We start from the raw sequence: 18,397 nt of genomic DNA, 5'->3' as shown, positions 1-18,397 counted from the left end.
CTTTATTGACCCGCTAATAATGGCCTCGAATTGAGCTTGGCAGGCTGGATCTGTCACAGCACCAGCGCTAATGGCTTGACACATCACGTTGCAAAGTGGCTTGGTGCTCGGCATCACCAGTCCCTCATTCCTACCTGTGCCCACCGGTGATGAGCCGGGTGCTGCCTGTCAATGATGTGACGCATACTGAATAAGCTGTACCCACAAATGTCTGTATTAACTACACTTCGTGATAAAGATCAAAATAGCTTGACTTTGGAGGGTGTTGCTAATCAACACATGGGGTTGAGCGAAACCCAGATGCTTAGTACTGGGAAAGGACATCCAGGACAGCAGTGACAACTGTCTAATACATGTTGGTGCAGGCTCCCTGAGGAGCCCTACTCCAGTAAATGTCACTGGCTGCTCTTGACAACAAGGAGAAATAGGTCTGGGGTACCAGGAGAATTCATGCTTAAATCTGAAACAAAGAAATAATCGAGAAAGGGAAGGGGAGAACTTGAGGTGGGTTGACACAAAGATTTCTTTAGACACAGAGCAATAATCAAGAGGAAAAGCAGGGGAAGAAGAATCACAGCAAAAGCATTACTGTCAATGGAGACTGGAGTGAGGGGCCACAGATAAATTAGTTTTCTAAAAGCATGGTCAAAACAGAGGGGAAAAAGAAGATAACTGGAGGCTATGCAGGCTTCAGTGTAGTTACTTGGGCAGCACAGTACTGAAGTGGTACAACCTCTAAACTGGGGTAGTAACACACAGGCATTCCCATTGTCTTCCGTGCTGGTTGCTATCCTGCTTTAAAGTCCACGCTGCTGCATCTCCGCTGCCATTACCTGCGTGGCTGTGTTGCAACTAGGGTGGGGGACACCTATTTTCTGCTACACTCACATTGTGTTTTCAATGGTAGGATACACTTGCCAAGATTGAACTTTGCATCAGCGCTACTTGTGTTCATTGCCTTCCTCTAATTCACCTTGTCATGGTACGTAGCATCAGATCAGACTGAACATGCAAGTGCTCTCTTGCTCTCTAAGGGCCCTTTCTCCCTAATTCCACATTTCAATTAGCAAATAAAAATACTTCATTCTAAGAAGGTCGGTAATTATAGCATATCATAAGAAACATGAGTGTTCAAAAGAACAGTCCAGCCTGGAGGGCGGTGAGTGGGCTGGTGTAGCCTAGGCCAGTACCAGGATGGAGGTGTCACAGCTCTGGCATCCCCTCTGCCACACAGAGCCATGGGGGTGCCCTTCCCCAGGGGCTGCTCCCCACGATCCACAGCCCATGTCAATGCCTCGGAGGTGCTGCCACATTGCTGCCTCCGCAGTGACGCAGGGGACACTCTTCCCTCTGCATTGCTGGGCTGTGGTGCTGGCCCACAGCCACCCGGCACGGGAAAACAGCAAGCTTTTGCGTGTCAGAAGCAATGCAGCACCACTCTCAGCCGAGCAGATTAGTCTGAGGTCACTCAAGATGCAAGAAGACTGCAAGCAGCGAGCCGCCTTTCTTTCCTTGCCAGATACGCTCCCATCGTGTTTGCTTTGCTCTCCAGCCTCTCAAGGTGTGTGGACTTTGTCAGAGACGAAAGCACTGCGCCTGGTCTCTGCCACCGAGCGCTGCGTGTTTCGCTGGCAAGGCTTTCAGTCTTTGGCAGACTTGCCTGCCAAAGAAAAAAACCATAGCCAAACGATTGCTTTGACTACAATTCGTGTACAACCCCACAAACACCTTGCTTAGGGCTCTGTTGAATGGTCTCTGTTATACAGGGAGCGTGAGGCTCGAGGCCACAGCCAAGGAGGATGTTTGCTGTCTGCGTTGCTCTTTCAGGTTTGAGCAGGGCCCGGTGCTACTTCTCTTTGACTGGTGTTGGGAGTTGCCCAGTTCAGGATGGCTCAGCATGGCAGTGAGGGTTTGTGAACGACACCGGCTGTGTCTCCTAATTTGGTTTCCACAGAAAGGCTGGGTTAGATGGCACTGTAAGTGTGTGTGATCAAGGGTAGAGGGTAAAACCACATCCTTATGTACTGGATCCTGGCCTTTGTCTAAGGTGGGTACATTCACCTGACCCTTCTCAGGGTAAGCCAGCGCTTGATTAATGTGTGGCCAGTCCCGAGGATTAGCTAAATCAGTCTTGCTCCTACCACATTCACCTATTCCACTGCAAGAAACGTTTTCCACTTCTACGAGAGGACGTGGAGTGAAAACCGAGCATCCATCTGGGCCGCTCAGGGCAACAGCCTTTACGCAGAGAGGGTTGCTCCTGCCCTACCTGGGCAGCAGACGGTGACGGCTTTGCCTCGTTGGCTCTTGTGCTCCAGGTTTCCCAGGCAATGCGCTTCCCTGCGCCCTGGGCGCCGTAGGCTGGACATGCTCACTTAGCTGCCCTGGCAGTCTGCCCGTAGGCACTCGCGTCTCCTCTGCTTTCGGTCCAGAGGCTCGTTTCACAAGGAAGCCGCATTTCCCAAAGGTTTGGGTGTGTTTCTTGCCGGACTGGTGTCTGTCCCACCTGCTGGGGTAAGTGCAATTGGATGGGGGTCCCTGGGCTTCGGGAGGGATGGGCTGTCACCCGCAGCTGGCCTGCCCACCTGGGGAGATGGGCTCTGACACGCCAGCCAGGTGATGCGGCGAGCTCAGCCCAGGGGAACGGGGGGAAGTGAGGCACCTGGGGGGGAGCTGGGTGCTATGTGGGCCTGCCTGAGCTAGCACATGCTTGGCGAAGGGGCTTGCACCTCTTGTACCCTGAGGAACGTGGTTCTGCTGGGCTGAGGCTGCGTCAGCAGGGCAAGAGGAGCCTTATGGAAACGGTTCTCCAGAGACCAAAGGATCCCTACTGGGGCTGGGAAGGTCCCTGCGCCCAAGGTAGGCAGGTGGGAACAGGGACCTGCAGCTATAGGGCAAGGGGAGCTACGAGCAGGGATGGGGGAGCACTGGGAAGGAGGGTGAGAGCTCAAGGGCTTCCTCAAGCTGAGCATGGGCTCCAGGAGGGCAAACACAACCCAAACAAACAGGTGAGAATAAGAAAAGAGCTTATTTGTGGGGAAGGAAGCAGAAATTGTGCCTATACCTTAAAATGGGAGTGAGGGGAGAAATGTCTTCTACTCAAGAAAGCATTGAAGAGCTTTTTGCAGCACACTGTAGGATGAGATATGACAAGCTGATGCTTCCCATGTGATCCAGTTATTTAATGCAATGTGCAGTCCTTGGAAGTGTTAGTGCTTAACCATTACTGTTAAAACATTAAAAGGCTAAACTATAAATAGCTTCTACTCTTCAGCAGCTCCAAAGCTATGTTTCTGGCTTCTTTATGTATTTACGTGTAGGCATAGATATGTGTGTGTATACATATATTTAAAGGCAAGCAGCAGACAACAGAGTGTTGTGAAATAGTCATACTGAATATTTAAAATGCTACCATTTCTAGTTTACACTACTAGTGGAAACAAGTAGTGTGCCCTCAAAAATACCCCTGCTGGGGGAAAGACAAAACTTTCTTGAGGGCAGAACTCAAGAGGAAACAAAATAATGACTCAATTTCTTGGGGGTAAAAAAAAAAAAAAAAAAAGAGGGAAATATATGCCTGAAAGAAAGACCAGAAACTAAATCCCTAATTATACCCTGCAGTAAGCTGTCAGAAACTGGCAGCAGTGGGAGGGAAGGAGGCAAAGCTGATCTCAGTGAGTTTGAGAATAATCTGCTCTAACCATACTTAAAATGCCTTTTGAGTGGGAAAAGAAGGTTCTGGGATTCTCTGACACACGCTTTGTACTGCACTTATCTAAGCCATTCAAACGGTCAGGGTTGAAGTTACAGGCAAGTGTAGAGGAGTTTCACCTGGCCAGCAGCAAAATTCAAAGACGCCTCGGTTTGTCTGCATCTGAACGCAGAGTCTTTGTAACTAAACTGCTGATCCAGTATTACCGTTTGGGGAATACAGATACACTTTACAAGGATATAAAAGTGTAACAATCTATTGCTCATAATTACATTTCAGTTCAAACAGCTTTTGATACCAGCATAAAATGCAAAGAGATTTTTTTCATGCTTGTAGCGGGGTAGGGGTTTGGAGAGTGAAGAGGATTTGGGGGTTGCTCTTAGTATTTTGTACTTACTCAGTCTTAGTACACAGTGTGTATTGCAACTGACTTTGAGGAGAAAGTGAAAGCTCTTAGTAGTTGAACTGACTGAAAGGGAAAAGCAGGTTTATTATAGTGAATTAGGGAAAAGGGCTTTCTTGATGGAACAGTTTAGTTCCTAGAGAACATGTAGCTGCCTTGCTGGCGTGGGGTTTTAAACTGTTGCAGACTGGATCCATAAAGGTCTTTAAGTGCCTAATTTTCATCAAATTGACCGTGCGGCTGCAAAAATCCATAGAGACTGGTGCTTTTATACCTGAGGTTAGGTAGATTCGGTAAAGAAAGGGTTTGGGCATGCCCCTGAAGGGCCAAGGTCTGTACCAGGGCGAGCAGGTAACTGCTTAGCTTGTGTTCAAGGCCCACCAGAATCCATAGACTAAGCACTTCTCAGGGCTTACTCTGCTAGGCGTTTCTCACCGCATCCACCTGGGAGCAAATTCCAACTTAAATAGGGCTCTCAGTCCCTCTTGTTCAAGTTGTTCCTTCTTCAGTATTTCACGATGCCAATGTTTAACTCTGCTCCTTATGTTGGTTAAGGATTGCTATGGGACTCTAAGTTCCAGCTAAGGCTGTCTCCTACAAGGGACACCTTAACCCTAGGCTGCCCTTTTGCTTTGACAATAGCGTAGTGATTAAAAGCACTCATCTGAGAGGTTCAGGTTTTTGATCTCTTTCTGCCTAACTAAACCTTGAAACACCCTATCTCGGGCAAGTGCTCCAACTACTGGAGCACTGGATAAAAGGAGAAGGCTGGTTAATGCTTTTTATTATTATTTATTAGAAGTTGGGGCCATAGGTCATTTCTCCAGGATGTAGAATACAATTCGATTCCTCTCTCTGCTGAGAATGGGAATCCTTGTCCAGTCCCTCCAAAACTGCTTTTACTGTTTTATCGATCGATTGTTCCTTTCAACATCAAGTTCTCAGGACTCAGAATCACGCTTGTTTTGCTGTCTAATGTGCCTCCTGTGAGCTGTGAACTTTGTAGATGGAAAACCTTCTGGTGGAATGTAAGGACAATGCAAGGACATTAAAGCTGATGGTTTTCACCTAGTAGGATCTTTAATTTTCCATTTGCTGAAACCAGTGGCTCTAATCTGAAAGTTTGCCAGTTAGTATATGTCCCCCTAACTCCACTCACCTTTTTCAAAAGGTACCAGGGCATGGCTCTTGTCAAACAAGTTGGGTTTCTTTTATGATCACAAAGGGTTTCACATAGAGTCAAGTAAGCTTCTAGTGATAAGGATGGCTTTCCATATGCCCTTAGGCTTGTTCTTCATCTGCAACAGCAGATTAAGTTGGTGGCAGCTAGCTTGTGGCTTCCCCACCCAGTAGATGTAATCATTACAAACAACTGCTTAGGTCACAACTAAATGCCCACCCTGAAAGCATCTCATACACAGGTGGCATCCCAAAACTAGTTGTGACTGTGAACAGTCAGTCAGGGTATCATGGCTTGTGATGGGTCCTTTTTTTCCCCCTCCTACAGAATAGGAATGGTCAAAGTTGCACTCATCTCACCTGACTATGGCAAATGTAGAGCTTACGGGGAGTTACAGTTTGGCTCAGTCAAAAGAACTGCTGGAGGGGTATCTTTCAGAGTGGTTCCCTCAAGAAGATCTGAGAATGGCTTGATGAACAGAACAAAAGACAGAATTTGTCCTGATAATCTTCTAGGGCAAAGACATGAAAGAGACCAGGATAATACTCATGAAATGTACACAGAGCAAGTTAAATTTTATTTCAAAGAAAACATATTTTATTATTTTATATATGTGCTAGATCAAAGGAGCAACTCTGGAACTGGGTTGAAATTAATATGAAATCCAAAATAATCACAGCTTGTGATTTCTCTGTATGATATGTAATCACTCTGCTACAGTGCACATGACATAATCTGAAACATTACCCACTTATTGGAGGGAAAAAGACACACCAGGATTAAGATTGGAAGAAAGGGGACAGTAGTGTTATATGACTCCCTGAACGCCAGGCTAGTAGTTGCATGTGTCCTGTGGAATAAAGGAACTGACCTCTCTGACCACCACGTTATTGCATGACATAAAAGCTCTCTGCTTCAGATCCAAAACAAGGTCTATCCCTCCTCCGGTTCCTCCCTGCTGTTCTCAGTTGCCTCACCTCACTGCATACTCCCTTTAGGCTTCACTGAAACTCATCCATCTGTGGAAGATGGAGTTGTTAGGATCAGATCTTCACCATGTTTGTTGTATAGGGCAGGGCACCATAGAAATATTAAGGTATTAGATCAGCAAGTGAAGTCCCCTCTCCTGCTTGGTCCCATAATCTGCACAGAAGTATGCTTGCTCCAAATGAGAGAAATACGGCTTCAGAAATACCACTTCTGTGCAATACATGAGACAAAGGAAAAGTTTTGTTCCGGCCACGCTTGAAGCTAATTCCAGGAAGCTGCAATTCCAAGGAAAAAGGATTTCACTGAATTCTAGCAGTAACAGATGTCCATAAATAAACTGCAGATAAGCTAGAAGCCTGCACAGCACTCTAGCACAAAACTCCTGGAACAGAGGAGACCTGACAAGCACTTTTGTCTGTAGAAATCTTCCATAATCAAGTCAGTATCCAACAGCAGCTGGAGAACCCAGATTTCCTACTCTATCCACTGTGTCCATGCAATTCCTAGGCAGTGACCTGGACAAAGTGCACTGTTTCAAGGAGCTGAGCAGAGGAAGAGGGGAAAGGTCTCCGTGTTGCTCAGACTAAGGACAGCCCATCTGACTAATTAGTGCACAGATCAACAAGCAGAGCCTCTTACGCAACCTTACTTGGTAAGAATTGCAGAAAGGGTACAAGATTCTTCTAGATTCCTTCTCCTCCCTTCCGTCCAATTTCAACTCGCAAGCAAAGCATTTCTTAAATGCCTTATCACTGAAGTTCCTCCTACGCATTTTTAAGACTCCCAGAGCTCTGTTTCAACACTAACATGGTGAAAAAACAAATCTGGAGCTAAAAGCAGATTTGGAATCCGAAGCAGATTCACATCAGTCAGCTCATCTCCACTGCTATTCCAAAGACAGAGATGCCTGGCTCACTCTCCGTGCGAATGCAAAGCTCTTCCTTTCTTGAAGGAGGTGCTACCTCCTTCATCTTGCTACCCACCTCACTTCTGGCTGAGATGTGCCGTGCATGCTGATAGGAAATTACAAACTGCTTGTGATTTCTCAAAATTCTTCTGCGCGTTCCATCCACAAAGCTACCGCCATCATCGGAGCAGCAGCCAGTGCACCTGGCTCCGTTTGGGATAGCTGATTCAGCAGCACTACACCCCTCAGGGAACACTGGTTCAGCAGCACCTTGTCTTTGAGTAACTGGCACCACAGCCTTACAAGAAAGAGCTCTGCCAAAGGTTACTGCGCGCACAGATAGACAGACCTTAGTACTTCTGCAGATAAGTACCTATCAAATTGAAGGTGTGGCTTGCAGTTATTGCCAGCAACCAGCTTTCTGAGCTCTATGTAATCATGGCCTAGAAGACCGTTCCCAATTAATCGTATGAAAGTTATCACCCAAGTTAGCAAACACTGCAAGGAAAGGGAGCATTCCTCTTTCTGCACTGGATGGCACCTCTGAAAAGTGAGGCTGAGGGACACTGGAGCTAGTTTATGAATAAACGGGTTTTGGACCTCCAGTTTCAGGCCTCGCACACTGGGTCCACAGCACAATTGTGACTGTGGAGATGCACTGAAAGCTAAAGGATCTTCCCTATGTTATATGAAAGTCCTTCCCTGTACTTACTCTTCTGGAAACTGGAGACAAGCCCTTGTCTTGTGCAAGTAGATGAAATGGTAATTTCTTTTTCTCTCCAGTGAAAGGCAAAAAGATTCAGCTCTAAGATTGTGTTCCTCACATTACAGCTGCTTTTAGAAGCAGCCAAGCGATTCTTGCCCTGGTAAGACAAAGGAGAAGAACCCCAGCTAGTGCTGAGAAAGGAAGGGACTGCATTCCGCTATGAATTTCACAGGAGGGAAATTCACCCGAAGAGGTACTTTTCTGCTCCTATTAAGAAAATAAGGTATAGAGAAAGAAGCCACGGAGAAGGAGCTCTTTGCCTGGGTCACTGGTAGAGCACCCAGTCCCTTTCAGATGCAGAGCCTGGCATAACATAAGAACAGAGCCTGCTCTGCAGTGTGACCTTCCTAGGAAGAGACATCAGTATCGAGAAGATGGAGAGCTGCTGAAGCAGAGTGTCAGTATACATGGATGCCGAGATCTGAATTAAGAACAACTCAAATTTCTGTGCAGAACATCTTGTTTGTACCCTGTGCAGGGAGCTGCCTGGTAAAGCAGCAAGGAAGAAAGAGGAGGCAGAGCAGACCTATTTCTGATCTCTCAGTGTGGTGTGAGCTGAGCATAAGTAGGAACACCAACTCAGTTGTGTTGGCTCCAAAGGCTTTCCATCACATACGCAGACTGATTTATGCTTCTAAAATCACAGTGCTCCTCTGGAATTAAGAAACTCCTTGCTGAGCCAATCTTTTACATGGAGTTTCTCAAGCAATGCTTGCTTAGCTTCTTTGGACTGTCTAAGGAGACACAGGTCTTTTGATCTTTCTCTGGATAGCCCGAACTAGGAGAACAGAGGCAATAGAAGGTACATGTCATTTAGGGATATGGAAATGTTCCTGGGCAGGCAAGTCCCAGCTGCTAATTCTTGTTAGGGGGACTCTACCTGCATGCTAAAGGAAGAGGAGGGAACAGGGATCAGACCATATGGGGTATCCTTGAGCTGCAAACCCCATGAGGGAAGACAGGAAAAAAGGAAGTGAAGGACGGATACATTTGTACTCTTAAAGATGAAGATTGGGGATTTGGGGCTCAGGTACCATCCCGGCTTGATGATCTCCTCTTTCAATCCTTGCATGCAAGGAAAGAGCAAAGGTGGGCTGTGACTTTTTCTGGGTGGCCCTTGTTCCAAAGAGGGGCCCCTCTTTGGAAGCTGTGCCAGCTGGAGCAGGGGGATGTCCCTTGCAGCAGTTGGGATCAGGGTGGGCGCTGAAACAGCCTCTTGCTGCAGCACTGAGTTCTGGGCAAAGACAACTCTGGAAATTCAGACTCTGTCGTGGTTTTCTCTGCTATTGAGAGCAGGCTGCTGGCTCCCTAGTGGGATGCGAAAAGGCAGAAGTGTTCACAGAATGCTAAATAGGGGGGAGGGAATAATATAACTTTCCCCTCGGCCCCGCAGCAAGTTGCTCTGGCTACTGCAGCTTCCTTTGAGGGGCCCTGCCTCTCCATAGCTGCCAGAGGACTGCAAAATGGGACTTTGTTTCAGACTGACAGTGATGCAGTGGCAAATCCCCAAGCAAACAGAATTTGCTAAAGTCCATAGGCACTTATTCTTCATAAGGAGAATGTTAAGACTTAAAGCCTTCCCCGGCACAGTGCTACCACAACACAGCTTCTGGTGTGCTCGCGTCACAGACTGGACGAGTAGTACATTGTACAAATGGCACGCTGGCTGATCATGGCTCCTTGCACAGGGAGGAGCTTCACCCTCAAACACATTGCGAGGAGGAGGGTGGGCTTTGATCTTCACACACAAAGGGTGGAAAAGAACGAACTCTGATGGCTGAACAAAACTGGGATTGCTGGGACGAGCCTTCTCCTTATACCCTGTTTCCATTATGGCTCAATTATAGATGGCAGCAATGTACGTTCACAGTCGAAAGCCTGCTGGCAGCTGTCAGGATTGCAGGTGAGTATCAATAAAAGCAAGGGGCTTCTAGTGCAAAGACAGGGAGTATTCTTTCACGTTGGCTAGATAAGAATATCACCCCAAGTCTCTCCCCGTTCTTCCCCTCTTCCCTTCCCAGTACATAAAATCCCTGATGGTAGATCTTCAGGCACACCTGTCTTAACCCTAGCTCCAGTTCTCTTTCTTGAAAGCAAGCTGCACAGCATCATTCACATCCTGCACTATGTAAGATGCCTCCACCAGGCTGGGGTCAAAGCAGAAGTCCCGATGGCCATGGAACACTGTCTCCATCATGCACTCTTCCGTTTTACTGGGAACATCTGCATTGTGGCGGTAGACCCCAGTGCAGACCAGAATCGACTCGCAACTCTCCACTGAATTGTTGCAGTCCCTCCTCAGCTCGAGGTGATCCTCAGTTTGGGGACTGGCTGGCTGTGGGCTCCTCTTCACCCCAGCCTGGACCTGGTTCTGGTGAGCTGACTTGAGGTAGTTGTTGTAGAGGTTTGCCCCATAGATATCGGACATAGGGTTATCCCTGCATAAGGTCACAGTGTGAAACAGAAATGAGAAACTAGCCCATGCATCAATTTCTAGCTCTGGCAGACTGGGATTAAGGCAGCACTGAAGGAGGAAGGGGCACAAGATATTTGCTAACATCAAGAGACCCACCCACCCAGACTGGGCCAGTGAGTCCACCTATTGCTGTGTCCTGTTCAGCTGTGGTAAACGCCACATGCTTCACAAACATCTTTCGAAGGGGAAAAGACGCACCCAAAGCAGTTTCAGCCATTACTGTAATGTATTCCCTACAGTCCCAAAGTGTTTGGCCTAAATGGGCTAATGGTACTACATCTGGGACTCTTAACTTTTTCTTTAATCCAGTCATGCTACATGCACTCCGCATCCTACAGCAACAGCTTTGCTAGGCTGACAGGGCCCTTCAAATTATTAAAAGTGTAGAACGCAAAAAGCTAGCAGGCCTCTGTTCCAGGATGTGAGGCTCCAGAGACACCATGGGGATTTTGGTATTCATTTTAGAAATCTCCATTAAAAAAAACACCGAAGAGAAGTCAGTATGCAACTCCCTAAGGAAACCAGCAGGAAAAACAGTCTCTTACCCAACTGCATAGAGGCGTTGGATGGGAGACTTCCAGCCCTGTTTCTCTGCCTGCTGTTTTATCAAGTATTCGGCATAGCGGTAGGTGACTGTGCTGGGTTTGCCAATCAAGGCCTCGTACTTCAGCTCCCGGCCTGTCACTTTCTTGTAGATGTTCTCCAAGCACAAAAGGAAAGTGCCATGGCCAAACCTGCTCCAGAAAGGAGGTCATCAGTATCCCCAGTCACACCACTTAGGTAGCAAACACTCCCCAGTGAGGAGGACCATCTGCTGTAGCCAGGGTACCGCCTAGTTTGGACACGGTATCTACCCACCCATAGGCAGTGGTCTGGCTTTTGCTTCTTTAAAGTTTTAGTCTTTGTTTCTCATGCAGTTTTCACATCTCTGCTGCTAATTATGCCATACAGTCAAACTAACGCTAAAAAATGTAGTAAGAAAAGATCATCTGCAGGAGACCCATATGAAGTAGCCTAAAACAAATACCACACAGGTTTTTCACCTGGGCATCTTGGCTTCAGCCATCCACAGGAGATCCATGTTGCAGGCAAGGACAGGCAGATGGGGGTATGGTATGTCTTGCAGCTCTGCCCCAGGGTTCCCATTGCTCAAGAGTACATCAATAATAAGTTGCAGGCTTGTCTCCCACCTCACTGGCTCACCAAACAGAATCACCCCTGGAAGATTTCAAGAGATGCTTTGGAAACTCACAGCATCCAAGTACAGGACCCACTACCAAAAGCCACCCACTACTAGCAAAAGCACCCCTCTGCTGGGATGCCACGGCTAATACAGCTACCGTCCGAACACGGCCTGTGCTAGGGCTCCAGTCTGCATATCACTGTACCACGTGCACCACTGCTTCCAGATGTTGGAGCACGGCACAGAGAAAAGTTGGCTTTGCTCTTATCAGCTTGTGCTTCATGCTGCATGAGGGCAGTGAGGCTGCCTCCTGACTGTATCCTCTAAATAAGCTGCCTGTGGATACCGATGAGCTGACAGCACATCATAGCTCCCATCCCAGCTGGCTTGCCTGACTTATTTCTGCTTGCTGTTCATATGTAAACAAAGGCTATTGCTTACCTTCGATAGTGGGGAAGCCAGTGGTTGGAGGAGGCTGCCAGAAAAAAACAAAAGCTGCGTTTAGTAATGCAAAACCTAATGCTGTCTCCAAAACAAAACTAAAAATGCTTCCTTTGAACTTGCCAAGGCAGTTCCATAAAGAGACAGGACAAGGCCACCTGGAATCCCGAAGAAAGATTTCTCCCACCACCCCCATCCCAGATTGGATTTCACAGATCTTGCATTCCTGTCTCAGAGCTGGAGATGTCAACCAAACCATCTTACCACTCACTGCAAGGAACAGCAACGAAAGACAGGCATGGCATGAGAAAGGAGAGGGGAAAGTCACTGCCCTTCCAGCAGGAGCCAACACTGGAAAGAGCAGAGAGATGCTGGCTGCTCAGTACCAGTCCCAGGCTCTTGCTAAAGAAGGTCACTAGCAGCCGGCTGCTCTGTGCCTCTGCAGCTTCTCCACCCCATGCTATACACTGTAAGCACCACCACACCGGACCACCCGTTCTACCAATGCATCGGGAAATTACCAGCTCCTTTGGCCTCCGGCTCTGATCCACCATGTCTAACAGGGGATATGCCTTCCTCAGTGCCTCTACAGTGACCACATGCTTGAACCCCAGGCTATTTCAGACCATCAAGGAAAGACATGGAGACTGTTGGGTTTGTTTTTTTTAAGTTACCTGCAAAGGCATCTACAGAATTAAGAAATACAAGTCCTAGTAGCAGAGCAGTTATTCAACCTGGTAATGCATAACCTCACAGCTTTCAGTCAAACTGCATGCTGTGCTTCAACCTAAAGGTTACAAAAAAACCCACACCAGGGTGATTTACTTTGTGATCGGCAATCCCCAGAAATAGGCAAAGAGCAGAGGTTGCTCCAAGACAGAATGGATGTGCTTTGGGAGACCTTTAAGGCCAGGGTTCTCATATCGGTGCAGCGCAGGGGGCTGGTCAGGCTTCTTGGCTAGAAGCAGAATCAGTGAAGCTCTGGTCAGCTCAGCTGGTGAAAAGAAAACGGTCTGTGCTGATAAAACTACGCAAGTGAAGGATAAGTTGCATTCGCTTGCAGAACACCTTGCCCTTAGCTTGCCCTACTGGCCCTGGGGAAACATAGAGACGGGCCAAGGTTTTGCACCAAATAAAGTTAAATGTTAAGTACAAGGTGTGACTGCGTGCGTGTACAGGCTGAGATGTCGCAAACCCTGCAGGCAGTTCTTACCTCCCTGCAGACACAGGATATGTCAGACCTGCTGTGCCCTCGCCTCAGTCAGGCAATATGCATGTGGGATTGTCATTTAGACCACGTCCCTGTACTGGGACGCTCTGGTTCTAATGATATTTGAGTTCCTTCAATTGCTGTCAGATTCCTGGGGAAAACCTTAGCTGTGGGGGAGCTGGGAGTGATCTCTAATGGACTTCGCATTAGAAAGAATGGGAAGGAGCACAATTTTATCTCACAAGTGAGAGAGGCCCAACAAAGCTGATGGAGTCCTCGTGGTGACATCCGACCAGCAGGAACAGCAATGCAGCTAACAGGAGAGATAATCAGTGTGAGAAGCCAAACACAGACCAAGGACAGCCAGGAGGTGACCAAGATGGAGATCAACAGTTAGTGCCTGCAGCTGAGCCTCTCCATGAGGATGCCTCCCCATAAGATGAGACCAGTGACCTTTCTGTCTCCTTGCGCTTCTACAAGCTGACCGAGCGAGTGCCAGGGCTATGGGCAGGGCAGGAGCAGCAGCATTTAGCTGGGAAGCCGCAGCAGAGCGCCACGAGGCACGCGCAGCAAAGGATACTTCAGGGCGTTCTCCTCCACGGGCCCCTGCCCGGCCACCAGCATGCACTTCTGGTGGAACTGGCTGAAGAGCCGCAGGGGGCTGTGGGACAGGATCACCTGCTCCGGAGACACCTGCGGGAGGGAGGAGAGGCTGACGGGGGATACACGGGGAAGATTCTACCCTTCTCCCCACGGTCGGGTCGCATCCCTAAGCCCGGCTGCCACCTGCCTCCCTCCATTCCCCCAGGCCGAGGCAGAGCCGGTCACTCGGTGCTGCTGCCAGCCCCAGCCCTTCACCCCTCCCGGGCAAGTCGCGCTGGGTGGGCTCCCTCCTCCTCCTCCTCCCGGTGCTCCCGTCCAAAGCCGGGACACCCGAACGGGGACGGCGTCGAGCCGTGAAGAAGCCGCTTCCCAGCGGCGTGGGCTCCGTCGGATCGCGCCGGAAGAGCTGCCCCCGTCCCCCCCTCGGGGCGCGGGCCTGCCGCCGTTACCTGCAGCCCCAGCGCCTGGGAGAGCTCTCGGGCCTTGGCCGACCTGAGGCAGTTGCCGGCGTTGGTCAGGAAGACGACGGGCACCCGGAGCCGCCCGCTGCTGTCCGCCAGCCTGCGGAAGGCCTGGCGGGCGGCGGGCACCGCCTGGCTGCCCCGCACCAGCACCCCGTCCACGTCGAAGAGGAACCCGAAGGCCGGCGGCTGCAAGGCGAGCGGAGGGGACGGTCACCGGCCGCCGGGAGCCCTTCCCTCTCCCTCTCCCGCCCCCCCCCCCCCCCCGCGCCCGGCCCCGGCCCGCGGCGCCCTTCCCGGCCCGCGGCAAGGACGCGGGCGGCGGGCCCGACCCCTCGCTCCCGGCCCCGCCGCTCACCCGGCCCCCGGCGCAGCCCCCGCGGGCGGGCGGCCCCCGCGGCCCCGCGGCGCGCAGCAGCCCCGCCCGGCCCTCAGGCAGCCGCGCAGCGCCATGCCGCGCCGCTCCCGCCCGGCCCGGCCCGGCCCGGCCCCGGGGCGGGCGGCGGAGCACGCCGGGGCTCGTAGTTCCCGGACTACAGCTCCCAGCGAGGCGCGGGGCCCGGCGGGGCGGGACCGGGGCGGGGGGTGGGGTGGGGTGCGCGGCAGAGGGCTGCCTGCCTTCACCCCGAGCTGGTCGGGCAGGAGCTGCCCGCGGCGCGGGGCGCAGGCAGGAGGGCGGCTGGCGGGAGCGGGAGGGCCGGATCCGGCCAGGCCGCCGCCATGGGAAGGGTGCTGTCGGCTGCGGGGGTGCAGTGTCGTGTTTGCTTCGGAGCAAAGGGTTCCAGGTTTGGGGGGAGCTGGGAGAGAAACTGGAGACGGCGAGTGGTTGCAAAAGCAGGTGTCCGAAACGGCAGGGAGGCTGGCGGGGCTTGACAGGCTGGAGGAAAAGGCAGTGCGCTGGGGAAACGGGTACAAACAAACAGCCCTGCGATGGGAGAGGCGTGCAAGGTCACTGACGAGGAGAGATTTGGGCAGGAGGGAGAGAAAGGCTTAGACCCCTCCAAAGCGATGTACACTGGGTTTATCTAACCTGTTCACAAAATCAAAGAACAGGAGACTCAGCTTCATGAGTGAAGCTGCTCCAGTGCTGTACGGTCCAGTCCTCACGGTTACAGAGGCGTCTCCCAGGATATAGCCTGGTTTCAATCTAAGGGGGTTACAACTGACCCTGCCCGCAATGCGCGTGCGAAGGATCTTCACTGTAACTTTTTACCCCTGCCAACTGCTGCCCTGCCTTTGCTCAGTCCTTTCTATGCAAACCGAAGTCCTGCAGTCTTTTTCCTACAGATCATAAAGTTTTCTAAAACTCTGGTCATTTTTCTTGCTCTCTGACAGACTGTGTCCCAGGGGCTCCCGCTTTCCTGTGGCATGGGACAGAAATCTTGAGGCTGAATTCAGCTGAGGCCCTTCCAGACCTGAGGAAAGCAAAAGGTTCACTTCACGTCCATGGAGATGAAACAACGTTTGTTTGCTTTCTGGCTAGGCTTAAGATCTACTGACTCCCGCGATACGGCAGGTTTAACACGTATGACTTTAGGCGTCAATTACACAAACAGTGTAATTGATTGTTTTTATGCTTCCATTGCCATGAACACCAACCTTAATTAGTTTTTGACCCACTTTAACACCCAGAGCCCTTTCTGCAGAGCTATTAAAGCACTGGCAACTCAGGGTTATACATTTGTACAGATGGTTATTCCTTCTTAAGTGCCTTTGCCTTAACTCAATTATCTACCGTTAATTTTACATAATTTCCTCAACTTGCCAGGATCACTTGAATTTCTAAGAAGTGTTTGCAGCTTCTCCTGCTCTAACAAAATTTATGCTGGCCTTGGAGACATTACTGAAAGTATTTAGTTCCCTGCAGAACTGGGCTTCAAACCTTCTTCCACTAGCACAAGGGAGCCAGTAACGGCTACTTTGAAGTATGCCTTCTCAACTACTTACACACCCGCTTACAAACCAGGGACCTCCAACCCTCATTTCCCTTGGCTGCCCATGAAAAATACAGTCAGATAGAGAGGCAAAGACTTTCTAAAATTAATGACAAACACAAGAACCTTGTCTAGAGTGTTTCTCAGCTATCCACCAAGGCGGTTGCTCCTGGCAGAGAAAAACTTTGATTGATGTACTGTGATTTCTGCCTGGAGTATTGGCTAACGTGGATTTATGGCCTTTTAACGATACGACCACTTCGAAGTTAGGTGGGTTGGTTTGGTTACTGGTCTCAGCGCCTCTAGTCGCTGAAATCAGGCTGACCTGACTGCGTTGCTGGGGTCTGTCAGTCCCTTCTTTTTAACTGTAAGGATGCTTTTGCCCTTTTCCCGTTCCTGAGACTTGCGAGATAGCTGTGAGAGACATCTAGCCGCTTCCCTGTCGCAGAGAGGATTTAATTGCAAAAATGCTTAGCGTATCTAAATATCCTTGCGTTTGGGGTTTTTTGGGGGTGGGTTGTTTCCCCCCCCCCCCCGTTATTAGCCGAAGCTGTTACGCTTTGATGGCCGGCGCTGAGGACAAGCACGGCGGAGGCGAACCCGCCGTTTTCCCTCTCATCCCCTCCTCAAAAAATGATTTTTCATCGCGTTTTGTTCGCGCCGCGAGTCCGCGGGGCGGCGCGCGGGAGCTGCGCGGGGGGGGCGGTGCCTCCCCCCGCCCAGTCCGGCAGGGGGCCCCTCTGCTCCACGGCGCTGGCGCGCGGGCGGGGCGGGGCGCGGGGCGGGGCCGCAGCCGCTCACCTGCCGGTGCGCCCCTCCTCCCCCCCCCCCCCCCCGCTATAAGGCTGGCCGCTGCCCGGCGGGTAGTAGGGCTGCTGGCAGGGGAAGGGGTGTGGATGGGGAGGTGCCCCGCCCCGCCCCGCCCCGCCCCGCCCCGCCCCATTTTTCCTACTGTGGGTCAGCCGTAGCAGAGAGGGGTTGGTGTGGTTTGGGCCGCCACAGCACAGGGAGGGATGCTGGAGGTAGGGCCTGGGGTCGGCGTGGGGGGAGGTTTTGTGCCCGCCGTGCCTCCGACACACGAGGGTTGGTGGAGGCGGCGGCGGTGGCCGTGTTTACCAGCCGGGGCACCCACCGCTGAAGAGATGCCCCCAAAGCCTGCATGTGCGCCCCAGCGGGCGTTCCCAGCAGGCTGGCGGAGCTGCTGTATTTATTTTTACAAGGAAGACTGTCCAACAGGCTGAAGCGCTTATTTTTAAACCGCTGCGGAGGGAGTTTGCCAGCGGTCGGGCACAGGCTGAGCCTGGCACACGCGGCAGGGACCGACGGCGGCATGGCTGCCAAGCACCGCACCCTGCGGCGCCTGCTTTGGCTGCTGAGCCCCCGTCCTCCCAGCAGCAGCAGGCAGACTTTAGCCCGTTGCCCCTGTGCGAAACAGCCGGTCGTGTAGTTTTCCCTTCAAGAGCTGAGACTTTGTGACTCTGCTAGGAGCTTCCCATTTTGCATGTTATACATGGATGGACCTTACGATTTCTTCTGCAGGCACATCTGGCAACAGCCGTGTTCCCTAATACCCCTAGAGATGGTCTGTCTGCCCTTCCCACACCAGCCCACAGGAGACTCCCTCTTCTTCCCCTGTCTACACCGGACTTAGATGTTTCCCCCGCCCCCTTTCATAGCTGCCTCTAAAGACAAGCAAAACAGGCAGTTGCCCACAGCCTTCTCCTGTGGGTTCCTATGTAAACTTTGCAGCTCTGTTTTCCCTGGACTCGTAGCCCTGTCATCACCCGCCCCCCTTCCTGACCTTCTAACATCCCCCTCGAAAGCAGCCGTACCTTCCGTCTCTTCTTACCACAGAGGCTCTAATGGCCTGAACCAACCCTCCCCCCCTTGGTTTATCTCTTCTCTTTCTCTGCTGCAGCCTGCTCATGGAATGATGGACAAGCTAAAGGTTGAGAAAATACAGTAAAATGCCTTTCTTATCCTGTAATGACCAAGCGGGAGGACACAGCCTGATAAAAATGACAAGCCAGAAGAATTGAGAGCCAGACCCTTCACCTGCCTGTCCCTCAGCGGACAGAAAACACTTGATAGACCTGCCGTGATTGCAACTGCTGCAAGCCTGGAAAGAAAG

At 51.0% G+C, this 18,397-nt stretch overlaps 1 protein-coding gene across 1 annotated transcript; it reads right to left on the bottom strand.

Annotated features, from left to right (window-relative positions):
• Positions 1-5,846: 5,846 nt before the first annotated feature.
• Positions 5,847-14,785, bottom strand: HDHD5 (haloacid dehalogenase like hydrolase domain containing 5). The gene is given in 9 exon segments (XM_050911437.1): positions 5,847-10,396; positions 10,980-11,168; positions 11,478-11,652; positions 12,059-12,092; positions 12,580-12,673; positions 13,849-13,961; positions 14,321-14,521; positions 14,691-14,752; positions 14,755-14,785. Coding segments are annotated over 9 exon segments (1,269 nt in total). The 3' UTR covers positions 5,847-10,026.
• Between the last annotated feature and the right edge of the window lie 3,612 nt (positions 14,786-18,397).

This window comes from Gymnogyps californianus, chromosome 1 (assembly GCF_018139145.2).
Source record: "Gymnogyps californianus isolate 813 chromosome 1, ASM1813914v2, whole genome shotgun sequence".
In the NCBI taxonomy this organism is placed as follows: Eukaryota; Metazoa; Chordata; class Aves; order Accipitriformes; family Cathartidae; genus Gymnogyps; species Gymnogyps californianus.
Note: the sequence above shows the minus strand (reverse complement) of the source record. Positions and strands in the feature narration are given on the sequence as shown.